We start from the raw sequence: 25,379 nt of genomic DNA, 5'->3' as shown, positions 1-25,379 counted from the left end.
TGGTTGTGATCCCACGGAGCTGTGCAGTTGTTGGTGCTGCTTCCCAACAAGCACCGCGCTTTCTCACCGCCGTTGACAAGCCGTCACCACAGAGTAGCTGCGCGTCCACCGTGCGTCACCCAGCGTCACCCAGGTGTACCAGCCGGGCGGTACAACCTCGCACCAGGCTTCACCCGCTGTGGCTCGTCTTTGCTTGCTTGCTGACTTTGGATTTTTACTAAGAAATATTTTAAATGAGAATATGAAATTGGTTTCTGTTTGCATGGCTCAGCTGTGACAACCCAGAAAATGAAAATCTATCTAGGGATTCCATAGTAGTAAGTTAGGAAAAAATGAGCTATCTGTCCAGGGACTACATGGCAGAAAGTTAGGAAAAAATGAAATATTTAGGGACCACAAAGCAGTAAGTTGGGACAAATTTTCTTTGTGAAACTGCCTGACCTTTTTTAAATAGCAGATCAGATAACACAAAATAAATAATTTGGTTGCCAAATTTGTAAAAAAAAAATTAACCCCCATAGACATTGATGTAGAAAATTAGGAGCATGAAAATGCAATATAAGGATGACATAGATTAGAAGTGAGGTAGGGCTAAGGGGGGACTAAATGCAGTTTGCGTGGGTGGGCATGTCTGTAGTGTCTTATAAATAAACATTAAAAATGAAATACATATGAATTTAGTATAAGCAGTAAAAGATTTAAAGATATATTTTTTTAATATAACATTTTTGTGAGAAGCAGTTGCTTGCTTTAGAGATGCAGCAGTTACAGCTATCTTGGCCAGGAACAATGTGTCTACATGCATTTCTTTTTGAAATGACTGAAATTTAATAAAGATTTTTTTAAATCTAAGAATTTGCCATGGACAAGGGAAACAGAATTGTCCTTCTTGGCTGCTATGGAGGGTGTTAGGCAACTAAAATTTAGTTTGTGATTCGAAGTTGCAGCCAAAAATTTCTGTGTTGAGACTATTGAATTGCTGAATTAATGACTCTTTGGACTGCAGCTTCGAAACACAAACGGGAAAGGAGTGTTTAATAATGTCGTACACGCCGGCCAATCCTGTATACAGCTGACAGTTGTATTTTGTTGATTACTTTAGGCTTGTAAAATGAATCCCGAAGGAGACCTCTTCAGTTCTGCGTGACGTCCTCGAACGTAGCGATGGAGGAGCAAGTGGAGGCGATGGTGAACCCCCTGGAAGAAGACGGGGACTGGGAGGTGTATTACTACCACGAAGACGATAGTTTCACGCAGAGCGAGACGCACTCGCAGCGGGAGGAGCCAGAGACGCAATCCGTCTACCTGCCCGGGACGCGCCGGAACACAGCCGTCTTCTACGACGGCAGAGGGTACTACTACCACAGGGACAATGAAAAGGGGAAGCGGAGGTACGTGCCCCGCCCATGGCTCTGTAGGCTGTGATCATTGTGTGTGAAGGAAAAGTATTTTACTACCTGTGTGTGGATCGTTGGCAGCTCAAGCCAGCTCTCGAGAATATTTGTTGATTTGATATTGCGTCTCGGAAGACATTACAACCCGTAGAAAAGAAAAAACCTTACTTGAATGTAGACGTCGCAGCTGTGTGAAACAAACCTGTGTTGGGATAAAATCATTGTCTACTTGTTAAAGAGAGACTTGGAACCCCCAAGAATGGATGGATAACTGCATTGGAAGCCAGTCTGGACCCGTAAGAAGCTAGCAAGTAACAACCAACCATAAACATGTAAAGGTGTCTACGTTGATCTGATTTGCACCAGAACGTGTTGTGCGATTGCTGTAAGAACCACGGGCAGAATTAATTTGGCTCATGTTCAAGAGTGATCACGTTAAACTTCATTGGAGAATAAGAATACATTGATTATATGAAGTTGGGGATTCATGATATTTTTATTGCATGCAGAATTTATTTGAAATTATTGCTGATTGCAAGAGATTAAAAAAAAATAGGTTTTTAAACACCCTCACATTTATACCAGTAGGCTTATCAGATGTAGTTAATTAATACTAATATCCACTAAACTTATAAAAATGCCATAGAAAGCCGTGCCTTATCTGTGTATCTCTTGCACCAGAGTTGGCGGGTTCTTTGCCCAATTGCCCGCTAAAGATGCCTCATGCTTGGTGCCCGAGCCAACCAGTTTGTGTAGCAGGACCTATATGTTGTAGGGCCTGTACAAAGATTACAAGAGATGTGCTGCAAGTCCATTCCTGGCTGATACTGTCTGTTGCCTTTTGCTCTCAAGCTAAGTAGTCACGACCTTGCAAGTGTGGCAGTCCTAGGCCAAGGGAACTCGGCTATGTTTGGGATCCACCGTGATGCACAGCCGTTAGAATATCTGACATTTTCTTTGTGCCATTATAAAAAAAGGAGGGGGGGTTGTCTGTAAAGTCGGTTTACGGACAATAATTTTACGTGATAATGTCATAAGAAAACATTGATGAAAAATTGCAAACTTTTTAATTTTCAAATATTATTTACAATTTTTTGCAAATATAATTGAAATAATTTGTTCAAATAGAATCACGAACAATTAGTTAAAAAAACTGCCTTAACCTGTTTGATATTATAGAAGATTTTCTCGCACGGTGGTTGGCCGGTTCTTGCACGCTCGGCTCAGGCGGGACATGACAATTTTTTGTGCGTGCAGCCGGCGTTCATCGATTTATAAGACGTTATCACGTCGAAAAAAAAAGCCTTTACGTCACTTAACAAATGCTGGAGGTGTGTGACTTCAAATATTGGGCAAGTTCACTGTTAATTTGGTGGTCCGTAAATAGTTTTTAAAATTTAATTATGTATTTTTTGTGCTAGTAAAACAACTTCAATTTAATTTGAGTAAGAAAATGAAAGTAGTAGTCAATTGATGGCACATTGTCAGTCCTGATTTGTGACATAACTTCGTAGCTTGATGACCACCAAGATATCGGAGCATTACAGAGGTTAAAATACTTTTCTTTCTCAGCAAAGATGTTGCATGTGGTTTTTTTTTTTTATTCCTTACTCGCTGAATTGCATTTTTTTTTGTTGTTAATTGGACAAGTTTCATTGAACGTTATAATCTGAGTAAAAATACATTGTTTTGATAATTTGGCTGTTGAATAACTAATTAATTTAATAATTTTTAAGAACATATATAAAAAAGAAATTAATTTATTTAGTGTTTGCAATGTGTTTTTGTAGTTCCTAATATATGTATACTCTATTAAAATTTTGCCTTCTCTCTTCATTTTCTAGGTTTTGAGGTTATAAGTTTGTGTATTTTTTTTTCCGTCATACTCAGATTTATTTTGAACGCTGCTGTCAGGTTTTAAAATAACCTAATGTAACCATTTGAGAAAAAATTACAAATTTTATAATGTAGTCATGGGTAACTTAGTAACATTTATTTATTGAAATTTAAAAAACTTTCTCAGTTATTTGAATATTAAAAAATTTCAAAGGCAGTTTATGTTCTTTGAAACTTGTTCAACTGGTTTTCTGATTAAATTGAATAGAGAGTTTCACTAGCTTAGTTCAAGTAGTAACTGTTGAATATTGCTTTGCTGAGAAAATTAGTTGCATAAATTTAGCCTGTGGTTTGTAGGATTGCTTTAAATAAAAATTTGTCTATTCTTTTAAGTTAGTTAACAATTTTTTACTTCTGTATTGAATTGATTTTCCTTTTTTAAAGTGTATTTTGAATTTTAGTCTGAACAGAACTTTAATCATTATTACATAGAAAAATTCTGCAGTGATAGGCAAAAGTATTATATATCCAAATTGCTAAGAGCATTGAAAGAACGGCTAATAGTAGTATAAAGTATTGTTCACATTTAAGTTAATTGCAGGGACTAATGTTCTAAGCATTTACTGTTGCTGTAGACAGAGCATGAAAGTTGTCTCTATTTATGTAAGGGGGGGGGGGGGGTGTAATTCCCCCTCTTCCCAAAATTATAAAAAAATTATTATTCTGACCAACCATAGGAAAGAACTCAAAATCAAACCCAGGCAAAATAGTTCAGTCTCTCCCCTCTTCCCCACAAAGCATTTCTGCACATGCTCCTGGTCATGTCTGTATTTCTGCTGGCAGTGTAGTCACAACAGCCACCATTTTGAATAAGGATTTACCAGTTGTCATTAGCTGACCTTCGCAGCTCAGCTTTGGCGAAGTTCTGGGTTCAAATCCCAGGTAAGGCACAGATGTGTGGCATTATTGATTGTAAGATTAGGTTATTAATTTTAATATCCTGATAAACCTACTGGCATAAAAGTGTTACGCAGGTTGGTACTGCGTAACGCGGAAACTCGCCCCTGCGGGCTAGTGGGATACCTCTGCCGCCGGCAGTAGAAGTCAAGGGGAACGCAATTTTCTTGTTACCTAGTCGTTGGAAATTAGAATGGCAACAAGAGCTTAAGGAAACACAGAGCAATGTATAACACATATTTAGTACGGCATGTACAGAGATTTATTCACACATTATACAAACTCATATAATCCTCATACATTAATATAAATTTTCTTATTATGTTGGCTGTTACACCTTACTGCTACAATCCATGTTCCAGCGATTACCAACAAACACCTAAAATAAACTTATACAAATTTACGTATCATTCACTACCTTTTAAACATTTTCTCATAACTACTTTTTTTGTTATAATTACAAATTCTTTTTAATACAAAATACTTAAACCTTCAATTACAGATCAAAATTAGACATTGTTTTAACAGTACCAGAGACTTAGGAACGAGATATTTCTAACACAATTTAAATTTCAACACTTCTCCCCAAATAAAATTGGCTAAAATCTTCAGTGTCGTTTAAGTGATAGCGGCGAGCGTTTTTTATTTCCGTTGATCCTTGACCTGATCACCCCAGTCGGACCGGAAACATCGACGGAGCGAATTTCTTTATTCTACCTCTGCCGACGTGCTGATTCCCTGATACTTGCACATTTTCGCCGGCTCTGAATTCACACTATTTGGTAATAAAACGAACACTATACTAGTGCAGAAAATTGGAGACAAATCACCTAACATGCTGTTGCTTGAAATTATTTTAAAACAGTTTTTCATTAAAAATTTACCTCCTTGTTTATGTTCATTAGTAGTCTTAAACGCCACGACTGGTAGCCCTGCTAATGCCACTGCACTACGCCCTTAATGTTTTAATCAAGTAGTAGCACCTTTTATTTTCACCGTATTAATAGAACGAGAAAATATATTTTGTTTTTAAAGTATTGCTGAGCAGAACTCTGTTATGCTCCTAGTCGCAAACCACTTCATGACCCTCGCCGGAATTTTCTATGTTCCCCTTTGTCATTTTACTGCAAAGTCCGACACATACTTTTTACTTCCGAAGTCCCGTGCCAACTTGCAAATTGTTTCTGGGCTACCACGGAATTATTACCAAGTCCGTAACTGACTTGTATAATTTGCGGCCTCTCTTACCGCCTTTTTCGGCATCCATGCGCAGCTTGAAGACCTCAGCGGCCAGCCTTTCGGCGTCGATGATCGCAGGCGCGGGTCGTGGTCACCGCATTATTCACGCAGCCGGTTGAGAGAAGACTCTGTGGAACTCGTGCTTGCAGCCGCTTATATACTCGCTGCGCTTCTTCCCACTAGCCCGCAGGGGCGAGTTTCCGCGTTACGCAGTACCAACCTGCGTAACATATCTCCACAGGACGGCGAATCGAAAACTCCGGCTTTCGATCAGATATCACTTAGGTCTAAGTTTCTGTTTAACATCAAAAAAAAACAAGATTCCAACAAAAGCTTGGGCAGTGATAACCCCAATGGGGATAACCAAGTATCATTGAGCAAATCAGAGCAAAATCAGAAGAAAAAATATAGTTTTGTGAAGTATGCTGTTAAATCTTTAAAAGGAAACTATTCCGCAAGAGCTGTTTGGAAAACGAAGTATGTCATGAGTGTTGAGATAACAGCTGGGGGAGATTATTATGTTATGTGATGCTGGATTCGAAGCTCATGTAATTTTGGGGAAGTACTTGAGTGTAAGTGGTCAGAGTATCTCCACAGGGAAGTGAAAGTAAGAGTAGTCGGTTGACGAGGCGTGGGTTGTAATTGGACTTGCCGGCAAGCAAGCGTGCAGGAGGCTGCGACGAGCGTGGACCGTGCCATTTCAGACACCTGAGGTGCGTGCGCTACGGCCAAGGGTGTCGGGCACGCGCCGCCATGGACCGCCCGCTAGGCTCGCCGATCGCGCTGTCCAAGAAGTCCCCCTTGCACAACCACGCCCCCAACAACACCACCAGACACGTCAAGGAGTATCGACAGAGGATCAGGGAGCGGTCCCGTCGCGAGCGCGTGCCCCTGCAGACCATCCTGCAGGAAGAGTCGCTCAGGTGAACGGGGACGACCGTCGCTGAAGCCAGGGCCTCGGAGTCCGTCGGAGCCGATCTTGGGTCCTGTCGACGCTGGGCACTCCCACGACAGAGGCTGTGGAGTTGGGTTTTTTAAGTGTCGCCTCGAATCAAAGCTGAAAATTTGTGCAGACTTCGTAGGCCCTGGCTGAAGCAACTTAGCATCGAAAAGTCTCTGCATTGTAGTCGTAGAAATTATGACGAAACTTCATTGTCAGGTGTGCCATGGTATACTTCTTCAAAGTTTTAAGTTTTTGAGCCGTTTGAATGCACACTGATGATAATTTATGGATCTCGTGTCACATGCTTATTATTATTTTTTTTAATAGTTGAATTGTAAAATTTTCTTAAAAGCTTTCGAGCTTCACCCTTCATATTCTTATCCCAAACGTAAAAAAATTCCGTCTGACTGGTATTAGAAAGGCAGAATACCATAAATCGCTTTGCTGTGTCGCCAGTCCTAATGCCTGTGCATGGATCAAAATGGCTTCCAATGCACAAGTATTTGTACACACACTGTACCTGAAATACGTATTTTTACCGTGTTACTTGAAAAAGTTTACCAAAATGTTGGTAAATTTTTTTTAAATGTTTAAATCAAACTCATTTTAGTTACATTTTTTATGACCAAACTATCTGGACTCTCTTTTACAAGCACAGTGCTTTACTTTTGGCATTAAAACTTTATGTTTATTATAATTAATGTTACTTGTACACTTCATAATCAAATATTAAAAAAAAGTAATGTTAGCAGCATTTAATCTTTGTAACTTACAATTTTACTTTGCCCACTGATTCCTTTCAAATTTGTTCCATTTGTTGGTGGGAATGATAAATTTTTAGGGATTTGTGTTGGGGGGGAATATGACCCGGTCATGAGATGAGTTTTCTAATGTTCAATTTTTAAAAAGTTTAAATGGACAGGAAATTGCATAATTATTTGATTTTTCTCACTTAATTTACTTTTACAGACATCTGTTTAGTTGTGCGGTTTTTTTTAATGGTAACACCCATTCATATAAATTCCATCGATACTCCGTTCTCTTTTCAACAGCCCTGGTATTTTTCTAATATGGTAATTGGTTAATTAACTTAGCAAAAATGTGTTGAGTTTTCCACTGTTACTGCCTTCATTATATAAGTACTAAGATTATTTCTTAGTATGTTACAATGATTTTTGGGTTAGAAAAATTCATTTTTGCAATTTTTTGTATTGCACCCTGTTGCAGTGTTGTTGGGAGTTATTTGTTTATTCAGATAATTTTGAAGGTAAATACATGGTGATTACGTGGCAAATAGTTGCAGTGGCACATGTAAGGATTTTCAGGAAACAATGCAGATACCTTTCGAGACTTACGTGAAACTCAAGTTGCTTTTAAACTAATCCTACCTGTTGGAGTTGCCTGATGTATGATGTTCTTGTGACTTGCGATAGGTACCCAGAAGCCACAGGGAACACTTCGTTTCGAAATTTGATGCGAGCGATGCAGAGGGCCCGCAACAGCGACCTGGGGAGCGAAAGACGGGAACGGAAGTTTGCGCTAGTGAGGTACACTGTCGCACATCTCTCTCCAACACTCCACTCACCCTTTAGTTGCGCCCCAACTAGTAGTTTTAGTGTAGACTAGTTCCTTTAGACTAGACTCAGTGACTACTATTTATGACATTCACTAGCACTAGTACGTGTATAAATTACATTGGCATACAAATTGTTTAAATTTTTCAGTGTTGAATTACAGCAAGTATGGTGTGTGCTTGGGGGAATGATGCACCAGCTTCATCTACACTTAATATTATAATGAGGAAAGATTTGTTTGTTTGCTTGTATTGAATAGGCTCCGAAACTACTGGACCGATTTGAAAAATTATTTTTCCATTAGAAGCCGACATTATCACTGATGAACGTAGGCTACTTTTTACCGCGTTATTTATTAACCACATTATTTAAGCAATATATTTTAATTTTTCTATGTTTGTAATTCAGTAACTAGCAACTGTCCGTCGTCGTGGTGTCTCTCTTGACGCTCGTGTTCCCACCCCCGCCTGCCTCTGCTCCCGCGCCCCGCCCACCCCACCCCGCTCGGCTGGCTGGCAGCGTCACTGCGGTGCGGGAGGGGAGTCACTCGCGTGGTCGGCTCCCTACGCAGCGGTTGTGTGCGATTTCGTATATTTTCCTTGAAAATATTTTGAAGTTTTTATAATATTTCAATCACCACTTCATATACAGGCTAATTCCTGTTCAACACTTCGTCTGTTTTTGTTGTATATGTGCGCACGCATGACACAATTTATTTAAATATAAAATATAGACAGAGATAGTGATATATATATAGTTAGATAGAGACAGAGATAGTTGAGATAGAGCAAGGTATAGAGAATGAAATGGGTTATATAAAGAGATATATAGATGTATAGAGATTTATATATTGAAGAGATAGAGAGATAGTGTGAGGTATATATGTATTCATATATGTAGATATAAAGAGCGATAGAGAGCTATATAGATATATATAAAGATGTAGATAGAGATAAATATATGTTTAGAGGGATGGATAATGATTTGTATATGTGTAACTACTTCAAACATATCACAAAACAAAACTGATTGAGGCATTGCAATGCATGCCGAGCATTAGCTAGATAATGGAATGTTTTCAATATTAGTAATCTCTTATTTTTCAGATTTTTTCTATAGTGTATTATAGAGTCTAGATTTACAGACCACCAATTTATATATACATATATATATATATATAATATATACATATACATACATATATACATACAGGTAAATAATTATACACTGGCAGAACGTCTGTCGGGATCTGGAAGTGATATAAATTATTTTGCACACTTGACATTCAAATTAAGAAGACAATTACTAACTACTACATCTGATTTCACCCTGTGTTCAGCCCAGGCAACGCCGGGTACTGCAGCTAGTAAGTCATAAAACTGTGTATTTGTCAATGATTTGGCAATTACAGATGATTTTTTTCTTACAGATGGGTGTTCATTTTTTTTAAAATTTGAAAACGAATATTGTTTATTTTATGTAATTTTTAATATTGTATGATAAGGCATAAACTTAAAGTTAAGAAATGATTGATAGTATTATTCATACTCTTATGCATAAGTGTAACTAATTGAATGGATGTGCAAGTAAATTTGTTAGTGAATGAGTTGTTACAAATTAACGTGAAATGCCTCGGCCAGTAGGAAAGGCATTACCGTTTCAGTTGTAATTTGATACACTGGCAGTCTGTCTTCTGAAAATAGTTTAAATCTATTTTATTCTCCAAGTTTATTAAAATTGGACCTAGACTGGAGTTTTAGATAAGTGTAATCTCCGTAATCAGTAAACAAGATGTGTTTGTGATCTTTATGTGTAAATTGACTAGTTCTTCGCGGCTTTCACATAATTCAGCGATTTGACTAGGTTTTTCCAGAGAGTTTTGGATTTATTTCCAGGAATAAGAAATGTCACTAGGCAGAGCATACAAAAGAACTAAGTCGGTGTCAGAATTTGCCTGAAGTGTTTACTGATATGTACTTAATCTGTGGATTGACATCACAAGGGTTGTCCTAACTATAAGTGAATTATGGTAGTAAACAAATCTGTTATTCTCGCATACTTATATTTGGCTGGTATTAATAACTAAAATTCAAAAAAATTAACATTTAAACTTTTTTATAAGGAAAGTTTAACAAATACATACACATTCCTAACGATCGCAATTACAAAACAAAGATGAAAATTAAACTGCTTTATTTTCAGTTATATTTGTTTTTCAAATTAAATTTATTTAAAGAAAAAAACCATGTTTGGTTGGCTAATATCGTTTGAAGTAGCCAAACACTGAATCCGTCCGGATTCACATAAGTAACAAGGATGAGTGAAGTACACAAGATTGCAAGTTCACAACTGCTTACTTGAATTCGGATATGACTTAAAAATATGAAATTGTAAGAGAGCTTAGAAGAAGGAATAGGGAAATGCTTCAAATAGAACAAGACATGGATAAATAAGGGTTTGTGTCTCACTAGTTTAAACTAAATCACAACCCATCCCCTTGAGACACACTGTCATTTAAAAGTTGGTTGCTACATATACGTATCCACAAATCCTTTGACATATATTTTTATCAAAATATGTTTGAAAGATTAATTTTATTAAAGAGGTACTTTGTGCAAACACCATTTAAGGGTGGTGTCAAAAGATCAGGTTGATTTTCTTTTCCAGGAATGTGTTGTAACTGTGAGCTACTTCTTTATTTACATGTCCCTCACTAAGTAATACCTGCTTAAATAATTACACCTAAATTAATTAAATAAATTAAATTAACATTTATCAATTTCAATTGAGTTTTCGCGGCGAGAAGCCCTGTAGGGCACACTCGAAGTCAGGTGGAAACTGCGACTGTAATTTTCTCAGCTTCTTTAGTAGACATAAAGATAGTACATCATAAGTTAAGATTTGTATAAAGAATGAATGGGAAAAGAAACTGGAGAAAAGGAAAGAAAAATCATCTTTATATGACTGCAGCAAGAAAGAAAAACAAAGCTACTTATCTCAAAGCATACTGGATTCAAAGGTTAGTTTATTTGGTAATGTCAAGCAACATATGGATGACATTCGTTAGCTTTCGTAGTAGCAGCAGCTTACCGTGTGACTCGATCACCGGCCTGCGGTCCGAGTCCCGGGTGAGGCATGGGTGTAACATTGTAAATGCAGATATTATGTTGAACTTGAAATGGTATTGAGATTGTGAAATAGAATGATGGACATGAGATTCGTGCTGAAGGCCATCCCCCCTCATTAAAATAACCCCCTCCTGCATAATATTAAGTCATCTTGAATGTGCACAGTTGCACATTGAAAAGTTTATTTAAAATCTGTAAGCTGGAAAGTAATTTTACTTGCAAATAATAGTTTTCGTTACGTTGTCAGTTTCCATTAAGTCTAAACAGGTGAAATGAGTAGGTTTATGGTATTGAGTCTTCTGTACTACCATATGAACATTCTTGAAATAAAATGTTTTTTTAAAAACACTGGGGAGAGATAGGAGACTGAGATTTTCAGGGAGTATAAAGGAAGAACGTCCACATGTCGTAATGTAATCAAAATGTAAGAAATGTTAATAAAATTTAATAGAAAAGTTATTATTATTTGAAATAATTACTACATTACTGCATTCAGAGCATTTCTCCAAGTAAGGATATATTTACACCGAAACATAGAGTATTTTTTGCTTAATTAAATGGTATTTTTAAACTTACTGTCGCAGCTGACTATCACGCGGAACTCTCTCGCAACGAAACGCTGTTTTTCGCTTTTCTGGCCCTGCAGAGGTGCCCCCCCACCACCTGGCGGGGCTCGTGGGAAGGGGGGGCGATCATTCCTGCGGAGGGGTGACAGCGACGGCTGGGCCTTTGGTAGGAGAGGGGGGGGGGGGAAGCGACGATGCGCGCAGACCCCAGTGTCACGTGATTCCAGCGGAGCGGAGTGGAGGGGGTCAGTTGCCAGTTGTGCGCTGCCTGGATACGCCGCTGGCCGCTCCCGAGATAATGCCCGCAGGTCGGTTTACACGATACGGTGTTGCGTTGGTGGGAATACCTTTCAGCCACATTGTTCGTGTACGTTGTCCTTGAGGGAGGAGCGGCCATAAGAGTGGGATAAATAGCTGCTTGAAGCGTAACATGTGCGCCTGATATTGTACGTTAGACCGATATTGCTCTGAGTCCCTCGCGATAGGCGACAATTCTCAGTCCCACGATAAGGACCGAAAGGGGTGGGGTGGCAACGCGCGGCAGTCGGATTTAGTTTTACTCGCTGTCGCTGTGTTAGCTCGGGATATATGAATGGATGTTCATTTATAAATGGCGAAAACAAACGCACGTTTTGTAAAAGGTAATGCTCGTGGTAAATTGCATTTGTCTGTGCGAAGAAAACGGAATAAAGGTAAAAATCTAGCGAATTGGAGACAGAAAAATAAGTAAGTACACAAATTATTTTATATGCTTTGTAATGAAACATGATAGCTTTGAAAACTTGTAATATTTTTATGTATATTATCAATTTGTATGTAACCGCGAAGTAAACTATTTTAACTTATGTATTTTGTTTACAAATCAGCTATACAGTTTTGTGTAATTATTCGTATTTTGTGCTGTGCTTATAGTGTTGGAACTGCAAAATCTGTAAAACTTATCCCCCAATAATGCCTTGCAAAGTAATATCCCACGGTATATTTAGTTTATTTAATTTTTATACAACTATTATTATTATTTGGTTGAAAATAAGATGTATGCCAAGTAACCTAAAAACAACTAAAAAATATTAATTGTATATCCACAATCCAGTTAAATATTTGTAAATAAACGGTACTATAAAATATATATGTGCAAAGAATACTCTAAGAATAATATAAATGAGGTGGACGCGAATGCAATGACAAGAGAAATGCAAAGTAACCCGACAAGACCTGTGTTATCGAAAACCAGACCTTCTTCTTTACACCCCTTCCACCCATTCGTCACCAAGGCGCAGATAACAGCCGGAACCCGACCACTCTAATGGCGAGGATTATCTACAGCGCTCGGGTCTTGCTGAAGGGATGGAATAAAAGTGTCCTATCTCCAAACAGTGAAGTGGCAAATTTTCGGCTCAATTATGAATGTGTAGTGCAAGTATTCGCAATTGTATGAAGATAATTATTTCCAAAAATCATATACTATAAAAGAATGTTACATGTAAATCGTTCACAGTTTTTACTTTTTTGTTATTCCGATTACTTTATTTTCTGCAAGTTGTCAAATTTGCGCTAATATAAACCTTTTTACTAATTAATTTTGCTTATTAATAACATTAACCGCATTCTGACAACTGGGATCAGTCATTATACCTTTCCTCAATGATGTGTAAAAATCTCATTAATCTGCATTAACTGTTTTGACCTCTACTTGCCGTCGCATTGACCACTACAACAGCTCTAAATGAAGTCCTTTATCGCCCTCTTAAGAGGGAGTAGCTATGCGGAACGGAAATGTCCAAGGGCAATTACTAAGTTGCCCGGCTATAGCGGAATGTGCAAAGGTTTGGTTTGTGATAGAGTAACCCGCACGTGGCGGGAAACGTCTTGACATTTGCGAATTATTTTAAAAAGATTTTTATTTGATCCTCTGCAAGCATGGAACGTAAACCCGATTGGAGAACTGGTAAAAAGGCGCGTCTTCGCCTGTGTGCACCTCGGAAGAAAAGAAAAGCTACTTCCCTTGATGCTTACAGAAGAGAAAGGTAAGCCAAAAGTTGACTGAGATGTAAAACCAATAATTTTTTCCGAGGTGGCCATCTATTATGAGTCTATAAATAAAGTCAGTGTCACGGTAACGGTATCTTGATAACAATTTTTTGTGTCGTAAATATGTTCCAAAAGGCCGGGATACATTTGTAACAGCACACGTACAGCAAACACAAACGGAATTTTAATGCCCCAAACAAATAGCAGCTGTTACATTGGTAAAAATAAAAGTGCAGGCACAGATAAACAGCATGCAAACGGCGCACAGAAAGTTGTTGAATATTTATTTATTTATTTATTTAAATCGGCTGAATATTCTCTTGACAGTTAAAACGGGGGTGGATCAAACACTTGACCCTTTGCAGTCGATGCATTTAATATGTGTTACACTTAATATAAATAAACTCATCACTGACTGTAACGGTATGAATTCTGTTTTCATGTGCTTACGATGTAACATTGCTCTTTGCCCTCCTGTTCCTCCTAGCATTGCTGCAGAGTCCGTGGCGCAAAGACGATATGCCCGGGGGCACAGCGTCATATTGATGAGGCCGATAGTTTCAGTAGCGAGCCGTGGCTTAGCTTGCCACGTGCATCTGTTTAACATAATTCAAGTTGTTGGCCTGCACTAGCAACCACTGTTGGGTCAGTTGTCCAGCGCTAATGGGGGATTAAATTGATCGCCAATAGATGTTAGGCACGTTTGAATTGCAACATTCTAATGTTGTTGTGAACTATATTCAATTAGCACCTTCGTACTAATCGCACTGGGGGCGACACCGCTTGACCGTATGGTCGTTAGACTGTACCAGGGGAAAGTGTGTCAGAATCACCGCAAGTCGGAACTCTCAGACACAATCAGGGTGTCCACAGCTAGTACTTTTTCAAGTTTTTTGCCTTCAATATAATATTATGTTAACACTTAATTGTTTTATTATTAAGTGTTGTTCAAACACACACAGGAGTGGAAGGGATCTAATTTTTCAGTTGACGATGACGAGTCAGGTCAGGAACTCAAGTCGGTCGTTCGGCATTAAGTCATTTTTTGTTCCTGGATTTTATTCTGCCGACAGTAATAATAAATTTAAATTTAGATTATCAATGTAGGTACTAATATCGTCTTCATGTTCTGATTTCATCGGTGGGAATAATCCAATTGAAAAAGAAAATACAGCTGACAACGGCCAGTTTTAGACATAAGCAAAGTTTATCTAAGAGGGAGAGTGGAAGCTCTTTTTGATGGGATTAGACAAGAGCATAGTTAGACCAAGTGATGTAGGCTAACACGATTGAAAGTTAATTGTTTGGCCTTCTATGTTGAATTTTGCAGCCAATTTTTAAAACGAATAAATTTTAATGACTCTGTTCTAAAAGGTTTAGCCTTGCTGAGTCCAGAAAAGTACAAATCAGATGACAATCACAGTATAATGCCACTTGCCAAATATTTTCTTAATGTTATTGAAGAAAAATATTACGAAAACCTGGATAGGGAATGGCCTTTATTAAAGACTGTAGAAGCACTGAAGAAAGACGACGAATTTATGGTGTGCGGTAACAATGACCCACACAGATTTAATTTTAAGTATTATTTATTTATTTTCCTGCCATACTATTTCGTTTTGGTTGTTATTATTTATGTTCAGTCTAAAAGCCAATTAACTACATGTATTCATGTTTAAAAGACGTCATCGTCTGTAATAGAAATGTGAACAAACCAAGTTAAAGCCATTTGACATAACCCAATAATGTTATTTACGTCTGTAAATGATATAATATGATTTAATTTATAACACTAATTTTATGTTGTGAATATTCCTAATCGATATCCTGTTAGTTTTCATATATTGTATTGTTGACTGGAGTCCTATCTATGTATCTGACCTTCCAGGCAATCAGGGATCAGGATTCATTAATAATGAGTATTTAAATATAATTTGAGATAATGTTTTACCGTCATCTTCGTGTGGGTTAAGCCCCAGACGCTGTTGCTTTAATTGCAATTTTTTTTAAAATAAACCTAGGCTATACATTGTGTTGTGAGTGTTATCAAAAGGTTCTGCGATATAAATTACCTACACGTGAATGAATGCAAAGGTATTTATGCATTTTAATTACTTTAAATCAGTAATTGAAACTCAAGTCAGAAAATGTCATTGTTCAACTATAGCCCGTCCCACTCTTAGATTGCAGTACACGGCTTATGGCGCGCGCGCTGTTGCCAAATCTCTAACACATTACGAATTTCAGGAGATGCGTGTATTTGTAATTTGGATCGAACAAGAAGCATTTTAAGAAATCATATCGTAATTTATAATATTTTATACTATTACACATATAAAATTGTAATAATACCACTTTTATGTAAATTTCAAATAAAAACTACCTATTGTAGACGAAAATTTCTTATAGTTTGCTTTTCTGTTCTAAAAATCATATATATATATATATATATATATATATATATATATATATATATATATAATCACATTTTCATGGGCCCGATAAATGCCGTATTTTTGGACAAGTCATGTCCAAAATGATAAATAAAATACAGTAATGGAAATTCTCGGTCGAGTAAGTTATGGGAAAAATCCGAACAATTGGTTCGAAATGGGGAAGATTTTTTGAAAAACAGGAAAATCGCAACAACTCCCATAATATGAATAATATCGAATCCGTTTTAACGTATGATAACTCGGATTACCTAATGCCGAAAAATGTTTTCTAAATACATTTTTGATACGACCAGCCATAACTGCATGGGTTCGAAAAAAATTTTCACCGGACAAAAAAACGTAACTGCCTTAGTAGACACCTTATCAAATCTGTTTAAATTGTTTGTAATAATATCATCGTTATTTTCCAAAACTTTGTCTAAAACAATGTTTGATAAGATGCTTGGTGTTGAGAAGGATATAAAAGTAATTCAAAATTTTGTACCATGATCGCTATTGAATTCCTTCGTATTTATTTCATACATTTTACATATTATGTTCAAGAATCGATTACAATATTTTTTGTTGACTAAGGAAGCCATGTATTTGAAATTGCTTGTAGGACAGAACCCCACTTATCTAAACACACGACCCTGTTTCCTCTTACGACGGCAGCGCGCGCTCTTGTACTGATAAGACACATCTTTAACAGCTATTTCCACGGAAACTGTAGAAGCAATTGAGATGGGGCTGCTTTTAAAAACTAATTCAATTCATTGTGAACATTTTTCTCGCTTTCGTCCCCCATCTATCTTTAACAGAAAAAAATTTTTCCGCGGGTCAACATTTTGATGTGTCAGGTTGTGAGAAAATGCATTTCAATATATTAAAAAAATTATTTAAGTGAAACCTGTACAGTTTTTGTCTTAACATTTGTTCGGTGGCGTCCTAAGGCATTGATTTACTAATAAAAAAAATCTGAATGAAATACACAAATAGGTTTTCTTTTTTTGATGTGAAACATATCGGAATACTTCAAAACAGTTCGCAGCGAATAAGTTATGTTTTTTAATTTTTTCGGACACTTAAAATATTGTTAAGTATTCAAAATAAGCATTGCCTGATGCGTATTTTGATTCTATACAATATGAAAAAAAGCTTGGTCCAAAAATTAAAATTTTAAATTTCGTTTGATATTTGGCAACAACGCACGAAGAAACAAGGACAGTGCTAACGGCAATCGGCGTGTGTTAGAGAGAGAGAGAGAGAATGCGCCCATTTACTTCCATACTGCAATCTAAGAGTGGGATGCTCTTTAGAGATGCAATTTTGTACATGCGAACTGAAACGTCTTAATATTACCATGTAATAAATATAGTTTAAAAAACTAAAAAACATGCTTTTAAAGAATATCAAACTAAAAAGTTAAAAATAAATATAGTTTAAAAAACTAAAGAAACATGCTTTTAAAGATTATCAAACTAAAAAGTAAAAAATAATTTTAAAATTAAATTTATGACAATAGTATATAAGCAATACTAGTATAAATGAGAAAAAAGCTTGAGGCGCTTTGTGCCATATTTTTTGAATATTAAGCGCCCCATGCTTTTTTCTCATTTATACTAGTATTGCTTATATACTATTGTCATAAATTTAATTTTAAAATTATTTTTTACTTTTTAGTTTGATAATCTTTAAAAGCATGTTTCTTTAGTTTTTTAAACTATATTTATTTTTAACTTTTTAGTTTGATATTCTTTAAAAGCATGTTTTTTAGTTTTTTAAACTATATTAATTTTTAACTTTTTAGTTTGATATTCTTTAAAAGCATGTTTTTTTAGTTTTTTAAACTATATTTATGTATAATTATCATAGGGAAATGAGTTACCGACACTACCTATTACCATCTGAGATAACTATTTGGAGTTGCAACGTCACAAAGAAATGGTAAAGTCTCTACGAATCATTTGCAGTTAGATGTATGGATATAATATTAGAATTTACCGGGGGAAAAAAAAATATTTTTTTTTTCGGCGTGGCCGGGAGTAGAACCCACGATCGCTGAATCCGAAAGCTGACGTCACAGAAGTCGCGCGCCTTAGACCGCTCGGCTAACGAACGCAATGAAATGGGTGGGACATTTTACAGTGATGAGTCATTCACTCTTAGTCGAAAGAGTTACAGACGGACAGACAGACAGAGTTACAGACGTTACAGAGTTACAGGTGAAGCTAATATAAAGCATGTAAAAACGAATAGGCCTACCTTACAAATAACTGTGATTATTTTATTAAGTATTTGGAACTGACATAAATTGAGATACTTTTTTTCTGGTTAAATCTTCAACTTAAGTTACATTACCTGACCTCGACCCGAGTTCAGTTGTCCGTATAGAAAAGGTGTTTATGCCTCCCTGAGCAACCGAACTAGCCGGTAATAAAACTGATAATTATTATAAAGCAGGAACTACATATTTTTTTTAAAGTCATATAATTGATACAAGTGAAATTAAATAATGTTGGATTAGACTCGGAACCCTTGGTAAAATAGTGCTCGACGTATTGTCCTGAGTGTTCATCATCTACTTCTGACTCATCCGTGATATTATATTCATATAAATAATAATTTTAATATATAAATTTAGGAAGAAAAATTCTAATATTTGATTGCTGAAAATCCTTGTCATTATAGTGTACTGTGTTGTGTTGAATAAATGTTTATTGTGTGTTTGTTAAGTAAAATAAGGATTTGTACACATATAGTTCTACACTTTTTACCTAACATTCTAATTAGGTTAATAATTGAATTATTAATGCAGTGTCAACACATACACACAATATAGCTACCTATAAGTTACAGTAGAGAAGAAATATAACGGATTTTTGGAATACAGTTTAAGGAATGAAAAATGCTGTAGGAGACCAAATGTTCCCTTCTATAACAGTGTTCATTAAAGCCATGCTATCCTTGCCTCATTCATCCGCAGAAACTGAAAGAATATTTTCAGCGATAACATTGACCAAAAATAAAATTAGAAACAAAGTACAATCACCACTGGTAAATGCACTTCTTTTGGTAAAATTAAATTGATGATCACATCAGCTACAGATTTTACTGTTCCAAGAGAACTGATTAAGTTAGCAAGCTCTGCTAGAAAAAAATTAGAGAATAGGTACTTCCTGTGGTTTATTTTGTTAGTGGGAACTCATAAAATGCGTAAATATAATATTAAGTAATTGCAAGTCTAATGCATAATTATTAAAAAAAACTATATTTTTTTGCAAATTCTAAACATTATATTTAATCACATGTACTATGTCAAGTGCAAGATTAATACATTGGCCATCGTTGTTTCTATGGCCGGACAGCCACTAGATTTGAACGAGAATATCCATTCTTGGTTTCATACAATCTCAATCATGCATCTTTCAATTGGATTTCTAAACAGGTTTACTCTAAACAAGAATGCAACTCCAAATGTATGCTGGTGATAAAATGGTGCGTTTAAAATGTTATTTTATTTATCTTTGCATGTGTTATTTTAGGTAGTCATACTGTGTGTTTTTTTTTTAATTCATTAATTGTAAGAGCGTTGCTATGTCATAACTCCATAAATTGTTAAAACGATAACAAATTATTTTTTAGTACTTTTTTCAAATCTAGTTTTTTTCTCTCGCTTAAGTTGGTACGAAATATTTTTTTCTTGTGGACACACTGGACAAAATACTGTACTGAAGCAGTACCAACCCCAGGAACATATGAATTGTCTCGCGTGACTCAAAGGAGCCAGTAATTCGAAACAGCTTTGTGCATTAGCATAGAAGAATTTTAATACCTACGTATTTTAGTTAGATTTCAAAGAAATACTACCTATGTAGCCGTTACGAAGGTGTGACTTCCGGAAAAATTTTACATAGTTTTTCGTTTCATGGTCCATAGACCCCAAAATCATCAACTCAAAAGCTTATATATATGTATATATATGTGTATATATATATATATATATATATATATATATATATATATATATATATATATATATATGTATGTATGTGTGTGTGTGTGTGTGTGTGTAGGTGTGTGTGTATATATATATATCACTTTTTTGTGGACACGATAACTGTCGTAATTTTTCTCAAATCAATTCCAAACTAATACATAAAATCTAAATTTGGAAAATCTTGGTCGAGTTTGTTAATGAACAATACCTGACCAAAGGGGTAGAAATGGGGAAGGTTTTTTTCAAAAACAGAAAAATCATTCTAAATCACGCAATATGGAAAATATCACATCCGTTTGAATTTATTAAAATTCTTAGGAGTAATGCCAAAATATTTTCTCTGAATAAGTTTTTGATACGACCGACGGTATCTCCAAGGGGTTGAAAAAACAAGGGTTGGCGGACAAACAATCATAACTATGTTCGTAGGCATAGTATCGAATTTGAACAAATTGTGTATTTTTCTTATAATTTCCATCCAAAACTTTTGTCTGGAACAATTTTGATTAGACGAACCATTGTAGCAATGTAGTAAATAAAATAACGGTAAAAATTAAAAAAAAATCCTAACTCCCTCAGTAAGTACGCCATCAAATCCGTTCTAATTGTTAGTAAATTGTATAATTTTTATCTAAAACTTTTGTCTGAAATAATTTTTTATATGTCGAACCATTGTTGCATGGGGTGGAAAAATAAAGGTGTTGAATTAAAAAAAATCATAATTAATGTACCATGTACACTCATAAATCCTATATGTTTTATCGTGAAACCTTAAAGTATTCAGTACATATTTCATCTGAAATAAATTTTTATACGACTAACAACAACTGCAAGGGGTTGAAACAAACCAGGATTGGTAGACAAAAAAAGTCATAACTTCCTTCGTAGGTACAACATCGAATTCGTACGTATTGTGTATTAATCATATAATTTTTATCTAAAACTTTAATCTGAAACAATTTTCGATCTGACCAACCATTACTGCAAGGGGTTGAAAAAATAAGGGGTAGAATTTAAAAAAATTCATAACTCATTAGTTACAATAGGTATAACATTCTTCAAGTTGTTGGTAAACCTTATAATTTTTATCAAAAACCTTTGTCTGAAACAATTATATTTGGAAGTACCATTGCTACAAGGGGTTAAAAATAATAAGGGGTAGAATAAAAAAAATTCATAACTCCCTTAGTGGTGCACTTTCAAATCCGTTCAAACTGTTTGTTAATCTTATAATGTTACTTAAAACTTTATTTTGAAACAATTTTTGATAATACAAACCAATACTTCAAGGGATGGAAATAACAAGGGTAGAAAAACAAAATGACATATTTTTTTAAAAATACATTTACTTTCAAATTCATTTTAGTAAAAATTCCTAAACTTTATCTAAAACCTTTGGTTGAAACATTTTTGATGAAACGAACTATTACCATAAAAACAGGGGTTGAAATTTAATTTTCTTTTAACTTTTTTAGTATCGAATTCATTGGAATTTGTTTATTACCATCTAAGATTACCTTAAACCTTTGTCTGAAAAAAAAATTGTTTAGGCTATACGACATTAGTGCAAGAGATGAAAAATTGTGTTTGAAAATAAAAAAATAAATTGCATTACTACCTTAGTAGGCATATTATGAATTTCTTTAAGACATTCATTGCTGATGCATTAATTTAAAAACATTCAAAATATTTTCGCCGCATGGAATATGAGAAAATGTTGAAACGATATTTTTTGAATATTGGCGAGCAGATAGTTTTTTTGTCAGCTTCATTAAGTTCTTAAATTGTTCAAGGAGTTTATAGAAGTTTTAAAAAAATATTTCCAGATGATATAATTACTTTGAAATCTACCTACGCCTGTAGGCTGCGCCAAAAGGGATTTTTTTTTCTTTACAGATTGTTTGTTATATCGGGGTAAGTTCTTTCTACTGGAGTATTTTGATACTGAAAAAACTCATAATATGGTGACGTCTACGCAAAGTTGGCAGTTACGAATGTACTAGCAAGTTACGAAGTTGTGATTTCAATGGATTTAGTCATTCAGCCAAAACACTACATATAAATTTCGTCCCCTTTCCTCTGAAACCCCGACATAATGAGTAAGACATAATGTTTCGCCAACTTAACTTTCAACTTGTAAGGCGACATGTACTGTTCATTGGTCTAATTTAAGTATGTTGACATTAATACCATATTTTGTTGAAAAGTAAATTGATTATAATGATTTATATAATTTTAAATAATTTAAAAATTCAGTATTAGCTGTAGTAAGCTACGTACAGATGACGAAGCAAATGTTAATGCTATATAACCTCTTCAGGGAATGTAATTACGAATTAGTCGACTTTATAGTTTATGCTTAGAGAAATCAATGAAGTAAATTTATATGTGTTAAGACTACTTTATGTTTTTCCGCAATATTTGCATGCAAGAAATGCGGCTTATGAACACCAGAACAGTTGCCAATTTAAAAAATACTTATTTTTATGAAACGATATGGTAGAAGGTCTCATAGATGCCACCACTCCGAATGCCTATATACTGGCCGGTTGACTTCTAGGAAACGCTCGCTCAGTTGTGACAACTGACCCCCTCCACTTCCTGACGCGCTCATCACGTGATCGCCTGGTGACAGTGGGGTCTGCGCAGGTTCTTTTGCCTCTTGTCGCGCTATACGGTCACTAGACGGGGTGATGGTCAGAAAGATATTTCTGCAGGAAAGCTATTTGCGAAATTAACTTATTGCTATGGAAGGTGAAGATTCGGAGTTAGTTAGACTGGAAGATGAACCAAGTGCGCCTAATCAAGCAAGATCTGAAGTGCTACCTGGGTGCAAGAAGAATTCCTGTGTCTATCATGATTGCCAAGGATATTTCTACTTCAGCGAAAGAACTACTACAAATACAAGGTAAGTGCCTCCCGGAAAAGTGCAATCTAATATTTTACAGTAGTGCGATGAAATTTCACGCATGTGGAACGCACTCGAAGGAAATTTGCCTTGTAAATTATTGTGTAGGAAGTATTGCTTTGTTTCAAGAAACTCAAGCTTCATTGTATTGACTATATGAGCTATTATACCACACAACATTTTATAATAATAATCGAATTTGTAACAATACGTTTAAAAATAAATTGCAGGCAACTGAGATGCGCCAGAAAGGGTCGCGGCTGTCGCGCTCGAGCAACAATGGGTCTTCAGGAAGGCGCAGTTATTGCTCTGTCCAGAAGCAGTCCACTGCACAACCATGAACCGGACCTGAGCATTAAAGAATCATACAAACTGCGTGCAGTTCTTAAGGCAAGATCGAAAATGGAAACCACTTCTCTTCGCGAAATCTTTTTTTCCGAGGCAAAAAGGTGAGAAAATTGATAGGCTTCATTTATGTTGATGTTGATGTTGATGATGATGATGATGATGATGATGATGACCTTTAAATGTTTTGGCAGCTCACAACAGCTCAGGTATTGAGATAGATAGATATATAGCTATAGGCCTATAGTTGTTCTGGGGATGAATTATATTAATATACGGCAGCACCAGGAGGGATAGGCAGGGGAAACAGGAGATCCCCCCCAAAAAAAACCGCCGACCTGTTGCGTCGTCATTGGAGATCCTGGAGTGATCCCGGCGGGAATCGCACCCGGATAGCCTTAGTGGCAGGTCACCCATCTAGCCGCTGGACCACTGTGGTTCCAATGTTTGTTTATGTTCTTCCTCATCCGAGACAGAGGTCCAAATTTATGAGACAAACAATTAATACATTTTTTTTAGAACGAGTTGGTTCGTGACAGATTTGTCGCAATGTGATGGAAAGTAGGGCCTATGTGTAGTTAAATGAGTAGCTAAGTGATTGATACAACACGGGTGATCTAAAAATTTATTTTCAAATCTTTATTAAGAGGAATATTTTGAAAGTTTATACTGTATAAAGTAAATCATAGGCTATACATATTTTATTTGGTATTAGGTGAAAACTAAATCATCGGAATATAATTGATACAGCAAAAAAAAAATTAAGTGTCTGTGACTTTGGGTGGGGGGGAAACAATTTCCACAGTTCTATCCATTACTTTTTTCAGAAGACAAATGTTCATATTACAAACGAGTAATAAAACTTACAAAACATTATTTCTCACACTTCCGAAACGTTCATATTGCCATAAAGTAAGCCACTCGAGATGCACATCTGAAAAACTTTGCCTCGTGCAAATTCAGCTTGACGCGCGTAGGGAACAAATTCAGATAAGCAAAAGCAGCTTATGTTTACTGTAAAGAACATAAGTTACTAGTACAAAGTTGGTGTTCCATGCATTTATTTGGTTGCGATTTTTTTTCTAATCTTAACACTTTGTCATAGCATCCCACATTTAGGAGAGAAGACATTATTTAGTTTTACATTTTAACTGTACTTAAACGTCACCTAACATTAAATGTGTGAGGATAAGTGTAATCATTTATTTCTGAGAATTGTTTCCAGCTATAAATACAGCAGCCACTAGGTAATATCTGCCATAATAAAAATTGTATATTGGCTTCAATGCTTGAGTGATCGTTGTGTTTGTACAGATAAAGAAGGCATCATATAATTGGCTCATAGCAACAGTTGAAATTATAATTTTCTCTGTGACTGAAAGGGTTAAATATGATAGTAAAAGAAACTAATATACTACTTCTGTAAAACAAAATTAAAACTTTTAGCGTGTATAGTGAGTGAAGTGTATATATAATCATAGTCTATATATTGTCAATGGCTGCATCCGAATACTGGCCTAATGGATCCATTAGCTAAGGGATCCACTAAAAGTGCATCGTAGTGGACGCGGCCATCTTTGTGTTGAATCAGAATTATTACAAGGGATACCGATGCATCCCTTCACGAATCCACAAGTTCGAGATTTCGAGGGATGCGACACTCGCATCCACTAACGCGTCCCTACATCTATTACCTTCGGAATCTGGTTTTATTTTGTTCGTGTAAAATATTACTTCAGATTTTCAGCATAAGATTTGTTTAAAACATTATAAGTGAAAGTGATAACTTAAACAGAGACAAATGAAGACGTTAATGAATATAATCAAAATACGAATTTAAACTTAAAGGGTAATTCAAAACTCATAAGTATTTTTAAAGTTTACAATTTATAAAATGTATTTTATTTGGATCGCTAACATGTATGTGGCTGCATTTGCTAAGGAATGTAGGGATGTGCGTGCTAAGGACGCATCTCTATGTATTCGGATACAGCCACAGTTTTCGGGTAAACAAATCCGGAAT

At 35.8% G+C, this 25,379-nt stretch overlaps 1 protein-coding gene across 19 annotated transcripts in view; it reads left to right on the top strand.

Moving 5' to 3' along the window:
- LOC134535104 (uncharacterized) overlaps positions 1–25,379 on the top strand; it is a 305,166-nt gene that overhangs the window by 54,282 nt on the left and 225,505 nt on the right. For 4 of the 19 annotated variants that reach the window (XM_063373983.1, XM_063373985.1, XM_063373981.1 and 1 more), the window contains exons 2-4: positions 1,103–1,391; positions 6,131–6,349; positions 7,803–7,916. The exons of 5 other annotated variants lie outside the window; for them this stretch is intronic. In XM_063373983.1, the coding sequence (XP_063230053.1) occupies positions 1,165–1,391; positions 6,131–6,349; positions 7,803–7,916 (560 nt within the window). In that variant the 5' untranslated portion in view covers positions 1,103–1,164. Of the gene's footprint in view, positions 1–1,102; positions 1,392–6,130; positions 6,350–7,802; positions 7,917–8,462; positions 10,963–11,862; positions 12,364–13,479; positions 13,665–22,535; positions 23,012–23,241; positions 23,461–25,379 lie in introns of those variants that run through there. 10 more of the 19 variants (XM_063373987.1, XM_063373990.1, XM_063373992.1 and 7 more) reach the window with 8 other exon arrangements.

This window comes from Bacillus rossius, chromosome 8 (assembly GCF_032445375.1).
Source record: "Bacillus rossius redtenbacheri isolate Brsri chromosome 8, Brsri_v3, whole genome shotgun sequence".
Lineage (NCBI taxonomy): Eukaryota > Metazoa > Arthropoda > Insecta > Phasmatodea > Bacillidae > Bacillus > Bacillus rossius.
The sequence above is the reverse complement of the archived record's forward strand: the minus strand, read 5'-3'. Positions and strand labels throughout refer to the sequence as shown.